We start from the raw sequence: 17037 nt of genomic DNA, 5'->3' as shown, positions 1-17037 counted from the left end.
CAAAATAATTTTACATTAAAGTTGAACATACACATGACCTGAATCCCAGCAATTCTACATCTAAACCATCACTCAAATTTTGCACTTGAGCACAAGGAGACAATACAAGAACATTCTTAGCAATATTATTTGTAATAGCCTCCAACTAAAGACTGTTTAAAGTTAATTGGTAATTAGTTAAATTAATAGATTATTAAATTATGACATACTTATCAATGTTGAATAAAGCAGAACTATCTTAATAAACTACAGATAACATCACATGGATAAATCTCAAAAATATTGTTGCATGAAAGAAACATATCAGAATAATATATACAGTATGAACCAACTTACACTTAAAATTAGGCAAAATTGAAAAATAAATTGTTTAGGGAACATTTATACTATAAAGCAACAAAAATAAAATGAAATTTACAGCAGAGGAATGTGTAATCTGAGGCATATGGGAGGATTTTAAATACAGTGATGATATGTACTGGTTTGTCAGGGAAAGTCCTGATTTATACCTCTTGTCATTGAATCTATTTAACATACTCTCAATTTCACTCTCAAAGTGTCCTGGTTTGAAAAAAGAATTATATAATCATCTTTCTTTAAAGGGACTAGCAATGTTCTGTCTTAAAAAATATTTTTTAGGTGTCAATGGATCTTTTTTATTTTATTTTCTTATACGTGGTACTGAAGATGGAACCCCAGCCTCACACATGCCAGGCAAGTGCTTTACCACTGAGCCACAACTCCAGCCCAGCAATGCTCTCTTTTTAAGCAAAGTGGTGGCTATATTGATTCTTCTTTTTATTATTATTATTATTTTAAGTATCTTTTGTAGTTATAGATGGAAACAATATCTTTATTTTATTTATTTATCTTTATGTGGTGCTGAGCATCGAACCCAGGGCTTCATACATGCTAGGTAAGCACTCTACCAGTGAGCTACAACCCCAGCCCCAGTGCTTCTTATTATTAAACTGAATGTTATATGTTATATTCACAGTTTTGTATGCTGATATATTTCACAATAAACATTTAAGAACAAAAGAGTGGGACAGAAATACACCAAAATATAGAACATGAGGGGGCCAGGTATGGGGGGGGGAAGGGAAACCCACAGAACTACCAGGCAGTATGGAGGTTTTGACAGATAGTGATATTTGGATTTTATGAATTTAGAATGACACTAACAGGTCTAGTTTTGTTTTTTCCTCCAGGACTTTGTTACAGGTTACCATCGTGTAAGAAAAGAGATAGCAAAGCACTGGGTTCACATAGGGTTGCAGTATTGCCTATTAAGTACAATAAGAGCACAGACAAATGAAGAGTTTAACACACTTGAAAGAAACCAAAGCAGTGATTGACCATGGAGTCAAATCTGGGTGGGAGTCAATATAGTTACAAGAGGCCAATGAATAGAGACAAATTATAAAATGTAAAATCAGAAGATCGATGAGTTGAAGAATATTTGTATACTGACTACCTTTTTGAATGCTTACTCTGGGCTAAGCACTGTGGGTAGACACTGGGAAAAGGATGACTTCTCTGAGGTATGGCAACTGATTTGCTCCTAATGGATGAATAGGAATTTACTGGGTAAAACGATGATGGGCTATTTATATTTATGCATGAGTTGAAGATCTAATCGAGACTATTTTATGCAAAATGAAAGAAATGAGATTTTATTTTGGGGAGTAAGATGTTTGAGATTTTGAAGGTGAGGAAATGTCAGACAATGATAAGTTCTAAAGTAGCACTGTTTATTAGAAATATGTTAACTATGCTACTGAGCTTTCTGCTATTTACCTACAGATGTTTTTTTTTAAATTAGTGTCTTGTAGAGATACATGATGGTGAGATTCACTGTGGTATATTCATATATGTAAATAGGAATTTTAGGTCAGATTCATTCTACTGGAGGGGGAACAGAAGGGAAAGGGGTTGGGGATTGAATTAGAACAAATTATATTCCATGCTTTTGTAATTATGTCAGAATGAATCCTAATGTTATGTATAACTAAAAAGAACCAATAGAAATAAAGAAACTCTATTAATAGAACTTGATAATTAATTAAAAGAATAGGGGAAATGACTGAAAATGGCTCCCAGACTATAAGAAGAAGAGAATATTTGCAAGATAATGAGGTTGGTCCATTTTGACCATATCAGACATGACATATCTGCATTTTATAAGATAACAGAAGTTGGTCTAAGAATGAATATCTGAAATGAAAAAGAAATATGCTAACTACATCTTTAGTTTTAAATTTTTCTAATAGACATAATAAAAGTGGAAAAAAACAGATGAAACGAATTGAAATTATAATATTTTCATATTATATATGTGCATATGTATGTCCAAAATATTGTCATTTCAACATGTAATTAACTTAAAAATGAGTATATCTCAGTGATTAACAGCACAAACTCTGGAATCAAATAAAACTGGGTTCAAATCCTTGCTCTACAATATCCTGTGCCAATTTAAATTGATTTATTTGAGCTAGCTTTTTAAAGTGATGCCGGGAAGACTGTATTATTACCTACATTTTACAAATGAAGACACTGATGCACAGAGAGGTCAGACAACCAAGGTTATAGAGCTTGCCGCAGTCTGGCTAGGCACAATTCACGAGCCACTTATCAAGCAGGAACAAACTTTATTTTTACAACACACACACTGCACCACATGAGCTCTTCAGGAATTCCCTCAGAGCCCAACAGCCCTAACCGGTTCCGGCGAGCCTCTCCACCCCCCACTCCTCCAGCTCTTGAGGCTGATCGGCTGGGTCATGTGGGTGGAGCCAAAAGAGTCTCCCAATGAGCAGCTCTGTGGTCTGAAAGGGCGGGGAAACAGCCCAATGAGCATCACGGCAGAGGAGCCAATCAGCTGGCAGCTGGAAGTTTGCTGGGGCCCCCTCTGCTGTGGCTCTCAACAGAGTTAGTTAAGTGTACAACCAGGAAGGGTACAGGAAAGCACACCAATAATGCCAGCTACTCAGGAGGCTGAAGCCTGAGGATCACAGGTCAACTGGGCAACCTAGTGAGAACTCCTCTCAAAATAAAATAATAATAACAACGAAAAGGGGGTTGCCAGGGACTTGGTAGGTAGCTCAGTGTTAGAGTACTGGTTAGCATGCTCAAGAACCTCCTCCTCTAAAAGAACGTACAGCCAAGACAGTCTGGCTCTTGGTCCCACACCAATGAGTACTGTATATGGTAAACTATATACAGTCTTCTGCTCAAATTCCAATAGGATACCCCAATGGAGAGGCCCAGGAGGCCATTGAGTAAAATGTACCTACTGATGTAAGTTTGGAGTCTTCAGTCAATAACTAGCTTATATGAGCCTCAACTCAATGGGGGTGTATCTGAAAATTTTATTTTTCTTCAATTTTTTTTTCTTTTTTTTTAAAAATTGGGGATTGAACACAGGTTTTGTGCATGCCAGACAAGCACTCAACTACTGAGCTACATCCCAAGACTTTTTATTTTGAGACAGAGTTTTGCTAAGCTACCTAGGCTGGCTTCAAATTTATATGATCCTTCTACCTCAGCCTCCTGAGAGCTGAAATGACAGGCAGTCTCCCAGCTTCAATTCAGAGATTTCAACAACAACCCGTTAAATCCCCTTTTTCTATATTTGAACAATATCATGGATAGATTTTATAATTTTTTCATTTGGACTCTTCACTCTCAGTTATGAAAACTTAATTCAGTCCTGTTGAAAGTCACAGGTTACATATCAAATTCAGACCATCTCTTTTTGTTATGGACTAAATGTTATTGTTTCCCCCAATTCACATGTTGAAATTCTAACCTGCAAGGTGATGGTATTAAGAGGTGGGATCTTTGGGTTCCCCATGAGTAGGATTAGTCCCCTTTAAAAAAGAGGGCCCAGGGGCTGGGGTTGTAGCTCAGCGGTATAGCACTGGCCTGGCACATGCGAGGCTCTGGGTTCAATCCTCAGCACCACATAAAAATAAATAAATAAAGGTATTGTGTACGACTACAACTTAAAAAAAAAAAAAAAAAAAGAGGGCCCAAAGAGATTCTCATCCCTTCTGTCAAGCAAGGTCATAGTGAAAAGACAGCTGTCCACAAACCAAGAAGCAGGCCCTCACCAGCACTGTAAACTTTGACTTGCCAGACTCTGGAAATAACAATTTTTTATTATTTTATAAGTTACCCACTTTGTGGCATTTTATTAAAGCAGTCAAAATGAAAGAACCACAGATCTCAAACCCGGAATGAACCACACGAGACACTGGCTGCAAGAAGCAGGAGGGTGTTTATTCGTACACAGGCGCCTGCGGGTGCTCAGTGGAACCTCAGCCGGAGCTTCGGTGACTGGCACACCGGGCTCTAGGGCACAGATCTTTTATAGGGAGCAGGGGGTTAGTTTTTAGCTTAGCTCAGTAACAGTTATTCTATTGGTTCTTCTGAATCCAGCCTATAGGTCACCCAGGGGGTAAACTTGTTTTTCCACTTTAGTTCTCGGAAACACCACAAAATTGCATCCTGTCCTTTTAGTTCCTGTTTTCACCCTGTTTGCTCAAGTTTGGCCCTTCCGGGGTTATCTATATGGAACATCTTGTGGTAGCATTGTGCAAGACTTGAAGTGCTACGTGCAGCTGGTGGGGTTTTGACATGGGGGTTGTGTAAGGGAACATCTTGCAGCTTCAGGGCACAGGGGTTAGATTTCCTAATGTTGGGCCTGGGCCCTTGGGGTCCTTCAAAAATAGATTAACACATTGCCCTTTATTTCTTTCTAGAGTTATGGCTTAAGGAGCAAAAAAGAGAAGAGCCCGGAAGCAGGGATATAGTGAGTTTCCTTATTTTTTCTACCCCAGTGACACAAGATCTGGATTTCATTTGATTTCTCCCATCCTCTCCCCCACTTCACCTCCTTTTACACCTGACCAATAGGGTCTTGGGGTCAGATAAAAGCCAACTAATTATGTATGTCTCTGAGAAACACCAAAGGGCAAGAGTTGTCCCACTGCCATCTCTAAGCAAAGGTTTGATTGAAGGAAGAAATGGATTTCCTTGTTGCAGGCATCTTATCTCAACATTTCTATTGGAGCCTTCTCCCTCCATTGATTTTTTGAAGGAAAGAAGTACCACTTCATCAAGAGCAACCCTGATAACCTCTCCCTGTTCCCACCTTCCCCGGACCTCTGCTCTTTAGGTAGACTTGGGGGTTGCGTGAAAGCTGGTATGAATAAGGCTTTTTCTACTGTCTGTCAGTAAACCTGGGGGTCATCTCCTAGCTCCAGTGAGGGAGAATGAGCTATTTTTAAGGCCTTCTTGCTTTCAGCTGCTGTTGCAGCACAAGCCTGTAATCCTGGTAATTAGGAAGGCAGAGGTAGGAGGATTGCAAATTCAAGGTCAGCCTCAGCAACTTGGTGAGACCTTGTGTCAAAATAAAAAAATAAAAAGGTTTGGGGATGTGCCTCAGTAGTTAAATGCCCCTGAGTTCAATTCCCTGTACCCTGCTCCCCCCCCCAAAAAAAAAAAAAAAAAAAACTCTTGCTGAGTGTGTGAGGTAGCACAAGCTAATAATTCTAGCAACTTCACGAGGATCACAAATTCAAGGATAACCTCAGCAACTTGGAGAGGCTATATCTCAAAATAAAAAATAAAAAGTACTAGGAAGGTAGCTCAGTCATAGAGCATTCCTGGGTTTGATCCCCATCCCAGGGGGAAAAAAAAGTCAGTATTTTTTAATTGGATTAAGCAACCTGTACAATCAGAAAAACAAAAAATTATACCCCATTTGATTCAAATGTATGAATTGTCAAGATTATTGCACTGTCATGTGTAACTAATAATAAATAAATAAATAAGGATAAAAAAATAATTTAAAAATGTGATTATGCACTATCAGTGTTGGTCAAACATTAAATAACCATTGTAGAGATATGTCTTAAAATGTTCTATGTTGGCAAATGTTATCTAGAGTTGCCATGCTAAACATATGAAGGACAGAATGCTCTGTGTTAAGTAAATACATGTGAGAAAGAAAGAAACAATTATATCTCTGTTGGACAAACATACTAGAACAAAGTTATTCCAGGAGGGGAAAAAAGAAAGGAGAGATTCTCCAAAACAAATCTAGCGATTTGGTGCTGTCTTTCATCTCTCAGAGAGGAGGAGCTTCAAAGGCAGGAGGCAGGAGGCTGGACCAGTATCTGAGGTCTTCCCTTGTCCCAGGAGACCTGATCAAGCCCGGAGTCTGGTTTATGAGGATTCAGTGTTCCAGGTTGAATGTGGTTTGAGAATCAGCAATGGAGAACCTACTGGAACTCTTCTGAGGAGTGTTTATCTCATCACCTCCACTATTTCCTGTATCAGAGGGTTTCCCCGCATGGCATATCACCTCTTCTCCAGTGGTTTTCAAACTGGATCTGTACCCTTGTGGGAGCTTGAATTAGTCTCCACGATGTGCATTGTAGTGGATAGCTTTAAAGGATCCATTTCTGAGTCTTGGCTTCACTTTCACTTTTGTAAAATTGTCCTACTTGGGAATGTGTCTGTGATCTGTTAATACTCTAATCACTCTTCTCCTGGATCTCCCATCCTACAACTGTACCCTGTGTGGAGTGCAAAGTGAGGGGCTATAAAAACTTTTCTAAAACACAAAATAAAGGGCCCATCAGCCTTATTTCATCCAGATGCATAACTCATGCCTTCACTAATTAACTATCGATTGCTGCACAGCAAATTACCCCAAAGCTGAAAACAACAAACACAAGTTCCCTAGGTCCTTCTTTCTTTTTTTTTTCTTTTTTTTTTTTTAATATTTATTTATTTATTTTTTTTAGTATTTGGCGGACACAACATCTTTGTCTGTATGTGGTGCTGAGGATCGAACCCGGGCCGCACGCATGCCAGGCGAGCGCGGTACCGCTTGAGCCACATCCCCAGCCCCATCTAGGTCCTTCTTTCACTGTGGGTGTGACTCCATTATCAGACTGAACCATCGAGATATGTGCAAGGCAGCTTGACTTCAGGAGAAGCTGAAGCAGAAGTTTTCCAGCAGGATATTGTGTCCTTCTGGTCTCAGAATCAAGCCAGGTAATCTAACTGGTTAGGCCAGTTGAAGCCATCAATAACAAACTGACCTTGGACTTGACAGGGGAGATTCATATTTTAAACAGCACATCATAAATTCCATTGCCGTTATATTGGTCCTGGTCTAAAACTATACAGCCAAGTTTCCTCAAAGAGTGTCTCCAGTCCAGCTAAAAATAGACCCGTTGTCCACACAGTCCCTATAAATGATCTTTCCTTTAAGAGTCTTTGGTATGGGGATTGTAGTTCAGTGGTAGAGCACCTGCCTTGCACATGTGAGGCACTGGGTTTGATCCTCAGCACCACATAAAAACAAATGAAATAAAGGTATTGTGTCCAACTACAACTAAAAATAAAAAAATAAATATTGAAGAAAAAAAAGTCTCTGATATCAAAGTCAATAAACTGAGGGGTTTTGCACAGATTTGGACATCTAAACACAGGGAACTCATGCTCACGTGGAGATGACTTGTTCATGACTTAGATTAAGCACTCTTAATTCATGATGCATTTTAGGGGGAGAAAAAGCAATATTTGTTGGCATTTTCTCTTTCTGCCTTTGCCTTTTCCCTCTTCTAAGCATTTTTATTTCTTCATTTACACTGTAGTTCTACTTTCAGCTATTTATATTTCTGTTTCCTAAAAGGACAAGTGTAATCTTGAAGTTCAGCCCATACTTAACTTTTTAATATCTGTAGTTTCAGTTTTCCATGCTGATTATATATTAATGAAGCCAGATTTAAAGTTAGGTAGTCAGTGTAGTTAGATAAATCGGTCTAATATCGAGTGAAATCTAAAATGGAGACCATGCGGAGAATGACTCAGGGAAAACACAGGACAACTCATGGAATGTTAATGAAGTCCCGAAAAGGTCCTAGGCCAAAGTCCACCTCAAAGAAATGTTAATGAACAGCCCCCAGCAAAAAGGTGCTGACTCAGAAGTCCTTCCTGACCAGATTACTTCTTTGGCCTACCTGTGTCCCACCCCTCAGGCCTTCCCACCTACATTCCATCACTGAAAGAACTATAAAAAGGGGAGACAACATCCCTTCCACGGATTCCACCTCTTGGGTCCCCTTCTTCCTCCGGGAGAAGTCTTTTCTGCTGTCCTTTAATAAACTTCTAATTTCTACTCTGACCTTGGTGCTTCTTTGGTGTTATTCTTCAACATTGGGGAAGCAAGAACTCGTCACCGGTCAACAGCAGTAACATTAATGTCTTTTATTCCTTGATACTTAGGTTCTGGGTCCTAATAAGGCTTCTTTCAGGTCATCCCCACATAGAAGTTAGGCTTCCTGCTCTAGTAGATACAACAGATATCATCTCCCAACTTATAATGAAATACCACAATATTTATATCTATGTTCTTATTAGGTTAAAATTGCTGTGTAACTTTTTATATTTATGTGATTTCCTTTGTGATTTGAGTTTTCTCTACATTAAATTTGATTTTAATCTTCAGGAAGATTGAACTTGAGTGTGCAAATCTTGTTAAGAAATGATTTTCTGGAATAATGATATTGTGGTGTGATCAATAAGTCATAGACATAGGTTATAGATTATAGGTATAAGGTAAGATAACATAGATAATCAATAAGTCATATGCATAGGTTATAGACTATAGGAATAAGGTAAGAAAACATAGATAAGCAACAGTAAGACATAAGTGAAGCCAGATTTACAGATAGGTAGTTAGTGTAGTTAGGTAAATCTGGTATAATATTGAGTAAAATCAAGAATGGAGGCCATTATAGAAAATGGAGTCCAGAAAACCAGAGCACTTGGGGGAATTGAAAATGTCCCCAAGGCCCTGAGCCCGTCCCAAGGAAATGTGAAAAACCAGCCTCTACCTCAGAGCAAAGCCTGTCCAAGGAAGGGACATCACCTTTGTCCTTGGAAAAACCCACAGAGCACTTCTAGGCACATTCCCACCCTGCTAAGTGGTTTATCTACAAATAACAGGAGAGGTCTGCTATGCCAGGTGTCCCTGACTCAGTCAGGCTAGGTGGGGGATCCATAGCAGCCACCAATCAGCATGAGACAGGGAAATACCTGGGATGCCAGATGACCCTCCCAGTAGTTTATGGTGGTTGATAACATGTTGGGAAACCATGTAGTTCAGCACGAACACCCTTCTTGGCTTAAACCAATCAGTTCAAATGAATATCCCTTTTGTACTGACCAATCACCCCTACCCAACTTGTTCCCACCAGTGAATGTCTAATCATGTTTTAGAGTTGTTATTTGATTTTCCCGCAGTGTGTGATGATTTGCTAAGAGATGCTATGATGTATGTGAAATCCCTGCCTTCTACAAAGAATGTATAAAACTGCTGCAAACCCTGGGCTTGGGGCCTCTTAGCATCACCAGTTGCTGTGTGTGCTCGTGGAGGACCGAGCTAGCTCGCAATAAATACCTCTTTGCTGTTTACATAGATCTTGGTCTCTGGTGGTCTTTTGGGGGTCCCGAATTTGAGCATAACAAATGTTAATGAAGCAGCTCTCAGAAAACAAGGAGATGCTAGTCTAAAAGCCATCCCAGATTACTCCTTAGGCCCACCTGTCCCCCATCCTTTGGGCCTTCCCACCTACATTCCATCACTGCAAGATAAGGGAGAACAAAGGACAGGAGTGTGGGAAAGCTGAAAGTAGACCTTAGCTATAAAAGAGGGAAAGTCTTGCCCTTCCACAGATTGCACCTTTGGGTTCCCTTCTTCCTCCGGGAGTAGTCTTTTCTACTGTCCTTTAATAAAGCTTCTACTTTCCACTCTATACTTGCTTCGGCATGCTTCTCTGGTGTTATACTTCAGCATTTGGAGAAGCAAGGACTTGTCACCAGTAAACAGCAGTAACATAAGTTCATAGGTAAGTTCATCAGGAGTAAGCCTAAGTAATAGTAGTAAAATCATGTAATTGTAAGACATAGGATTTAAGCCACAGGAAAAAGATATAGAACAGTGAAAGGTGATAAGTCAGTCTGCCAGTATATTTATAGATAAATATAGGCTAATAGGTTAACATAGATATAGACAAGGTTAAATAAATATAGTTGTGAACAAATGTATTAGCTTGATGTGTAGACATAAAGTTTATAGATATCAGTAGCAAAATGATGAGTAAATGAGATAACTGCAGTTTCAATTAAGCATCAAATAAGTTACTAGTACTGGGATAGCAGGAATGGAGTCACTGTGGTTATATGAACAAAAAAGTGTGGCTGTAGAGACTCCATCTTAGCTCTTCTAGAATACACCTTAGTTTTTCTGTTAGTGCTTCTGAAAGAGGGATCTTCAGGACCCATTTCTGAGAAACAGAAATGAAAGTTGTTTTTCTTATAAAAAATTGTTTTTCTGTACTTTGAACCCCACTGAGTGTACCCAACTCAAGATATGCTGATTGTCGTGGTGAGCCACATCCTGGGTTTGAGTACATTTGGCCCCTGCTGAAATTCAGGAAATGGTTGTCTAACACCTGCTGGGACCGGGATGCTGTTAATTGAGTTGCAAGCTGACTACTTTTTTTAGCTTCTGTAACTTGCTTGCTAACTAGAAAATCCCAGTCTTGCTTAGGGCCCACAGGTCCCATTAATTACTGTTTTAACTTCTGTGATTGGCTTGCTTATATGATGCTAAAACAGCCACTAGGTTGTGGTTTTTGTCCTTAAATTCTCAAGACACAGGCCAGGAAGTTGCTGTTCTCCTACAGAGCTTTAGTCTCTACAGGTGGGTGACAGTCCCTGGCCAGGTAAATAAAGCTCTCTTTTGTTTGAATTTGGACTTAGAGTGTTTTCTGAGGCGCCTCCTCATAACAATGAAAACTCCTTTTAAGAGGTCATCTGTGGGGTTGGGGATGTGGCTCAAGCGGTAGCGTGCTCGCCTGGCATGCGTGCGGCCCGGGTTCGATCCTCAGCACCACATACCAACAAAGTTGTTGTGTCTGCCAATAACTAAAAAAATAAATAAATATTTAAAAAAAAAAATAAGAGGTCATCTGTGAGGAAGTTCAACACAGCAGATCTAGAAGCTCAGTCATCCCATCTACAACGCAGCCTAGATCCATGATTGACCCTTGGCAGATCCTTGGAAATATGGTCTTCAGGATGTTCTCTATGTCATTAATTGATGATGTTGTTGTGCAGGCCTGGAGTGGGGGCCTGTATGCCATACGAGCTTGTCCATTTTCTTTGCTTAAACGTTAAGACTGATGATGAAGCCAGGCTCAGTGGTGTGTGCCTGTAATCCCAGATACTGGTGATGATGAGGTGGAAGGATCATAAGTTCCAGATAAGCCTGGCAACCTAATGAGACCCTGTCTCAAAATTAAAATAGATAAATAAAAAGGGGCTGGATACAGCTCAGCAGTAGAGCACTACCTAGCATGCATGAGACCCTGATTTTGATCTCTAGCACTACTAAATAAATAAAGGAGTGGGGTGTATGTAGTTCAATTGTAGAGTCCCGGGTTCAATCCCCATTAGTACAAAAAATAAAATAAAATAAAATAAAAAAACTAAAGATGGGGGGCTGGGGTTGTGGCTCAGTGGTAGAGTGCTTGCCTAGCATGTGTGAAGCACTGGGTTTGATTCTCAGCACCACATATAAATGAATAAAACAAACATCCATCAATAACTAAAAAAACTAAAGAAAAAAAACTGAAGATGTACACCTGGTTTCATTGTTAGGAGCCTGAGTTTTGTTTGCTGTGGCTAATAGCAAACCAGCATATGTCTATGTGACCAATTTCTCAACAAAAGGCTCAGAGTCTTGAGACCTGAATGGGCTTCCCAAGCAGAGCCATTCCACATATGTCTCTGTAGTTCATTTCCAGATATAAAGCATGTCTCCTGTGTCTTCAGGTAAGGAAGGACTCAGAATATGTATTGAACCATTCTCCACACCATCAAGTGTATCTTTTTCTTATTGCTTTTGCTCTGTGTACTTTGATATAATAAACTTTGGTGGTCAGTTTAACTTGATAAAGAGACTTATGAATCCTTGTGGCAAACAACCTAGCCAGAGACAATTCTTTTTGTTTTTTCTTTTAGTACTAAGTATTGAACCCAGGCATGCTTTATCATTGAGCTACATCCCCCCCACCCCAGTTTTTTTTATTTTTAATTTTGACACAGGGTCTCTCAGGCTGAACCTGTGATCCTCCTGTCTCAGCCCCCTGAATCACTGGGATTACAGGCACCTGCTACCATGCCTGGTTTAGAGACAGTATTAAAATCCCCCAAATACCATCTACTCTAACTTGTATATATGTTGCCTTTGTAATGTTTCTGCTAACAGATCAACCTGTCTCTATACAAACACATCTAGTTACAGGGAACTCGATATTCCTTGGCGGATGGATTTAAGAATAAGCAGTGGTGCATGCCTGTAATCAAGCCCAGTGGCTCAGAAGGTGGAGGCAGGAGGATTGAGCTCAAAGCCAACCTCAGCAATTTAGCGAGTCATTAAGCAGCTCAGTGAGACCCTATCTCTAATAAAATAGGGCTAGGGATGTGGCTCAGTGGTCGAGTGCCCCTGACGTCAATCCTTGGTACCCCACCCCCCCCACAAAAAAGTATAATTTTATTTTACCAACTATAGGATGCAATATTCCCAACTAAAAATTGAAAAGCAGGGCTGGGGATATAGCTCAGCTGATAGAGTGATTGCCTCACATGCACAAGGCCCTGGGTTCAATCCCCAGAACCATTAAAAAAAAAAAAAAAAAAAGAAAGAAAGGCAAAGTTGAGTGATAATCAAGCAACTATTCCAGCAAGTACTAATTCTCATTTTGAATGAAGAAAAGCCTTAAGTTAGTAAATATTATTTTTCATCAAGGATTATATTTAGAAGCAGAAAAGAAAAATTCCACTGCAATTGTTAACCATGACAAAACAAATAACAAGAATTGGGGATGATATGGAGAAACAGAAACCCTTACATAAAACCAACAGGAATGCTCTGTGGACACCAGTATGATAGTTCCCCAAAATGTTAAACATGGAATTATAGATGACTCAGCAATTCCACTCCTTGATAATACCCAAGAGAAATGAAGACACATCCACATGAAAACATTCAGAAATAATCACAGCATTATTTATCATAAACAAAAATAAAAAAACCCAAAGAGTCCTCAAGCAATGAATGACTAAATAAAATGTGGTATATTCATACATTGGAATATTATTTGGCAATTAGAAGAAATAAAATACTAATGATGCTACAACATGGAATGAATAATCCTTGAAAACATGCTAAGAGAGCCAGGCATTGTAGTGCACATCTGTAATCCCAGTAGTTTGGGAGGCTAAGGCAGGAGGATTTCAAGTTCAAAGCCAGCCTCAGCAACTTAGCAAGGCACTGAACAACTTAGGGAGACCTAGTCTCAAAATAACAAATTAGAAAGGGCTGGGGATGTGGCTCTGTGGTTAAGCCCCTGCTGCTTTCAATACCTGGTACCAAAAAAAGCAGCAGTAGCTAAATAAAAGAAGCCCATCACAAAGGACTGTATAGGATATGACTCTGTTTATATGAAACATTTAGTATAAGCAAACCTATACACACAGAAATAGATTGGCAGTTGTTTAGGACTGTAGAGTTTGGGGAAAAATGGAATGCCTCCTAATGAGTATGGAATTTCTCTTTTGGGTAATGAAAATGTTCTAAAACTGATTGTGGTGGTGGTTGTATAATTTTGTGAATATGTTGAAAACCATCAAATGGTACATTTTACTTTTTTTTTAAGAATCTGTTAAACAAATGCTTTATTAACACAAACAAACTAGAAAGCACTAAGAAATTTAAATATCCATGTCATAACAAAAGGGTGGCAATTCCACATCCAAGGTTGACAGAATGCTTGAAGGGGACTGCAGCAGATTAGATGCCCATGGTGGTGACGGCATCTTCACAGATGAAGGGGGGCCCGGCTGCAACAGTTTTTCAAGTCCTCTCTCCTTGTCAGGGATCACAAGAGACACTCCACTGAAGGGAAGGGGGAGGGGAGCAATCTGATGCTCCTCAGGCAGGTCAAAACTCTCAAAATCTAAAAGATTGAAGGGAAAGAAGTTTTCTATTTCTGAATAGGTATCATTGGAGGCAGGACCAGAGCTTTTTGTCTTAACAGTCTTCTTGGTCATCTTTTTGGCATCTTTTTTGAAGGGTCCATTGGTCTTTACCATCTTTTCCTAATCCAAGTTCTGACACTTACTACAAATGATACATTTTATTTTTATTTTATTATTTATTTATTTTTTAAAGAGAGAGAGAGAGAGAATTTTTTAATATTTATTTTTCAGTTATCAGCAACACAACATCTTTGTATGTGGTGCTGAGGATCGAATCCCGGCCGCACACATGCCAGGCGAGCGCGCTACTGCCTGAGCCACATCCACAGCCCACAAATGGTACATTTTAAATGTGTAAATTTTATGGCATGTGAATTATAGCTCAAGGATGATTATATTTTTAAAAGGCCACCATTGGGATATTTGATTGATTATTTCTAGGCTAACAAAAATATGTTGTTATTATACTGTACCATGTATAATTTATAAGCATGCTTGTGTGTGTATATATGTGTATATGTATGTGTGTGTGGGGGGGGGATTTTAATCCAGGGCCTTGCACATGCTAGGCAATACTCTACCACTGAGCTACATCGACAGCACAAATAAATTGCTCTTATGATAAAATATTTTCAAATTATATCTGCTAGAATCTCTTGCTAGTTTTTAACTCTAACTAGATAGAACTTAGACTCGGTTAACTTAAGAGATTTAGTAGTCACAGATTTCTCTTTCCTCTGTCCACCCCCATTATGCACAAAAGAGAATGATCTTCCTCTGATTTATAAAGTAATGTTACAAGAATTCAATGTTAAAGTAATGTTACAATGTTTATTCTATTTACATTTGCAATGATGTTAATTACAGTATTAGTAACAGGGCAAGAGATTTTCAAGTAAAGCAACCAGTCAGAATTGCAAGCTCTGAGGAAAGGGTTGAGTCAGCACATCTAATTATTTCCAAGAGTGCCTGCTGTCATCATAATGTTGTGGCCCGTTTAGAAATAAATCACCGGGTCAGTCTTGAAGCAGGACATAGGACTTTATTCGTCAACGGGTCAAGGGGCAGCAACCAAGTTGCCTCTGCACACCTCGACCCCAATTGAGGATAAGGACAGGTTTATAAAGCCAAAAAACACAAATAAAGGAGAAACAGAAGAAGAAATCGTAAGCAATCATAATCACAGAATACATTTCATAAAAGAGGAAAATTACCAGATTGCAAAAAAAAAGTCACAAAGTCGCAAGTCGCATAAAAAAGAAAACAGGAATGTTATAGAGTGGAGACAGTAAGGAGGCTGCATCTGGCTCCTGCTTTTACAGCCTTTGCAGCACATTGAGCTCCACAGAGACAGCACTGGGACAAGTGAGAGTCAGAGGGGGCACTGGGAGACTCTGTGCCTCGCTGACACAACTAAAAACAACTAAACGTGGGCAAAGGAGATCCTAAGAAACTGAGAGGCAAAATGTTATCATATGCATTCTTTGTGCAAACTTGCCGGGAGAAGCACAAGAAGAAGCACCCAAATGCTTCTGTCAAGTTCTCAGAGTTTTCTAAGAAGTGCTCAGAGTGATGGAAGACCATGTCTGCTAAAGAGAAAGGAAAATTTCAAGACATGGCAAAGGCCGACAAGGCCCCATGTGAAAGAGAAATGAAAACCTATATCCCTCCTAAAGGGGAAACAAAAAAGAAGTTCAAGGATCTCAATGCACCCAGGAGGTCTCTTCTTGTTCTGAGTATCACCCAAAAATCAAATGAGAACCTCCTGGCCTATCCACTGGTGATGTTGCAAAGAAACTGGGAGAGATGTGGAATCACACTCGCAAAGATGAAGATGAAGAAGAAGATGATGATGATGATGAATAAGTTAGTTTTAGCACAGCTTTTTTTTTCTTATCTATAAAGCATTTAACCCCTCTGTATACAATTCACTCCTTCTAAACAACAACAAAAAAAAATTGAACTGTAAGGCTGTATGAGATTTGTTTTTAAACAGTACAGTGTCTTTTTTTGTATAGTTAACACACTACTAATGTGTCTTTAGAAAGCCCTGTCCTGGTGGTATTTTCAATAGTGTATGGGAGTTGTAAATTGGCATGGGAATTTGAAGCAGGTTCTTGTTGGTGCACCAGCACAAATTAGTTGTATATGGGGACGGTAGTTTTCCATCTTCCGTTTTCTCTGATGCAGCTTATATGAAATAATTGTTGTTCTGTTAACTGAATATCACTCTGTAATTGCAAAAAAAAAAAATGCAGCTGCTTTGTTGACATTCTGAATGCTTCTAAGTAAATACAATTTTTTTATTAAAAAAGAAAGAAAGAAAACAGTCACATTCTCAGAAATCACATTCTCAGAAGAGAGGAAGAAGAGACATGGCTTTAAACATTGGTAATGCCAAACCAAAAACCTGTGGTCAGGAGGCAAGGGGGGCAGATGTGGGCATCATATGAAAGGGAGCCAACTTCACATAGGGTGGAGTATCTGAACATAATGGGGTAAGTCTGGTCAAGATTTTTAAAATCAGCCCATAACAATAACCCTTGACCAAGCTCTGGAAACTAAATTCTTGGAGTTAATTGAATGTAAGCACTAGTTAAGAGGATGGTTTTGTGCTTCCCAGGTACTATAGTATGATGTGTCAGAGTGTCATCATTTAACCTAACTATTCGGGATTGAGGTCTGTACCTGAGAGCCAGTAGGGGGGATGTGCCTGTGTGAACAAATTCCTATAAGTACTCTGGACCCTGAGTCCTAAGCGTGCTTACCTGGGTAGAGAAATCTCACTTATGTTCCTGTAATTTGTAGTCAGATTAAAGCACTTCAGCATGATGTGCATGGAAGCAGGACCTGGAAGTCTGCACTTGACCTTTCTGTTCTTCACCCAGGCATGGGGGGGGGGGG

General features: G+C 39.4%; 1 protein-coding gene and 1 pseudogene across 1 annotated transcript; one reads left to right on the top strand and one right to left on the bottom strand.

Moving 5' to 3' along the window:
• Positions 1–13866: 13866 nt before the first annotated feature.
• LOC107148687 (securin-like) lies at positions 13867–14247 on the bottom strand. The gene has a single exon (XM_015493426.1). The coding sequence runs from the start codon at positions 14245–14247 to the stop codon at positions 13867–13869; it is 381 nt and encodes a 126-aa protein (XP_015348912.1).
• Positions 14248–15559: 1312 nt separating this feature from the next.
• LOC125616622 overlaps positions 15560–17037 on the top strand; it is a 6776-nt pseudogene continuing 5298 nt past the window's right edge.

Source organism: Marmota marmota, unplaced genomic scaffold, assembly GCF_001458135.2.
Source record: "Marmota marmota marmota unplaced genomic scaffold, marMar, whole genome shotgun sequence".
Classification (NCBI taxonomy): domain Eukaryota; kingdom Metazoa; phylum Chordata; class Mammalia; order Rodentia; family Sciuridae; genus Marmota; species Marmota marmota.
The sequence above is the reverse complement of the archived record's forward strand: the minus strand, read 5'-3'. Positions and strand labels throughout refer to the sequence as shown.

What these genes read in the sequence shown, in the direction of transcription:
- LOC107148687 (XM_015493426.1), bottom strand. Translation starts at nt 14,247, where the DNA reads ATGGTAAAGACCAATGGACCCTTCAAAAAAGATGCCAAAAAGATGACC.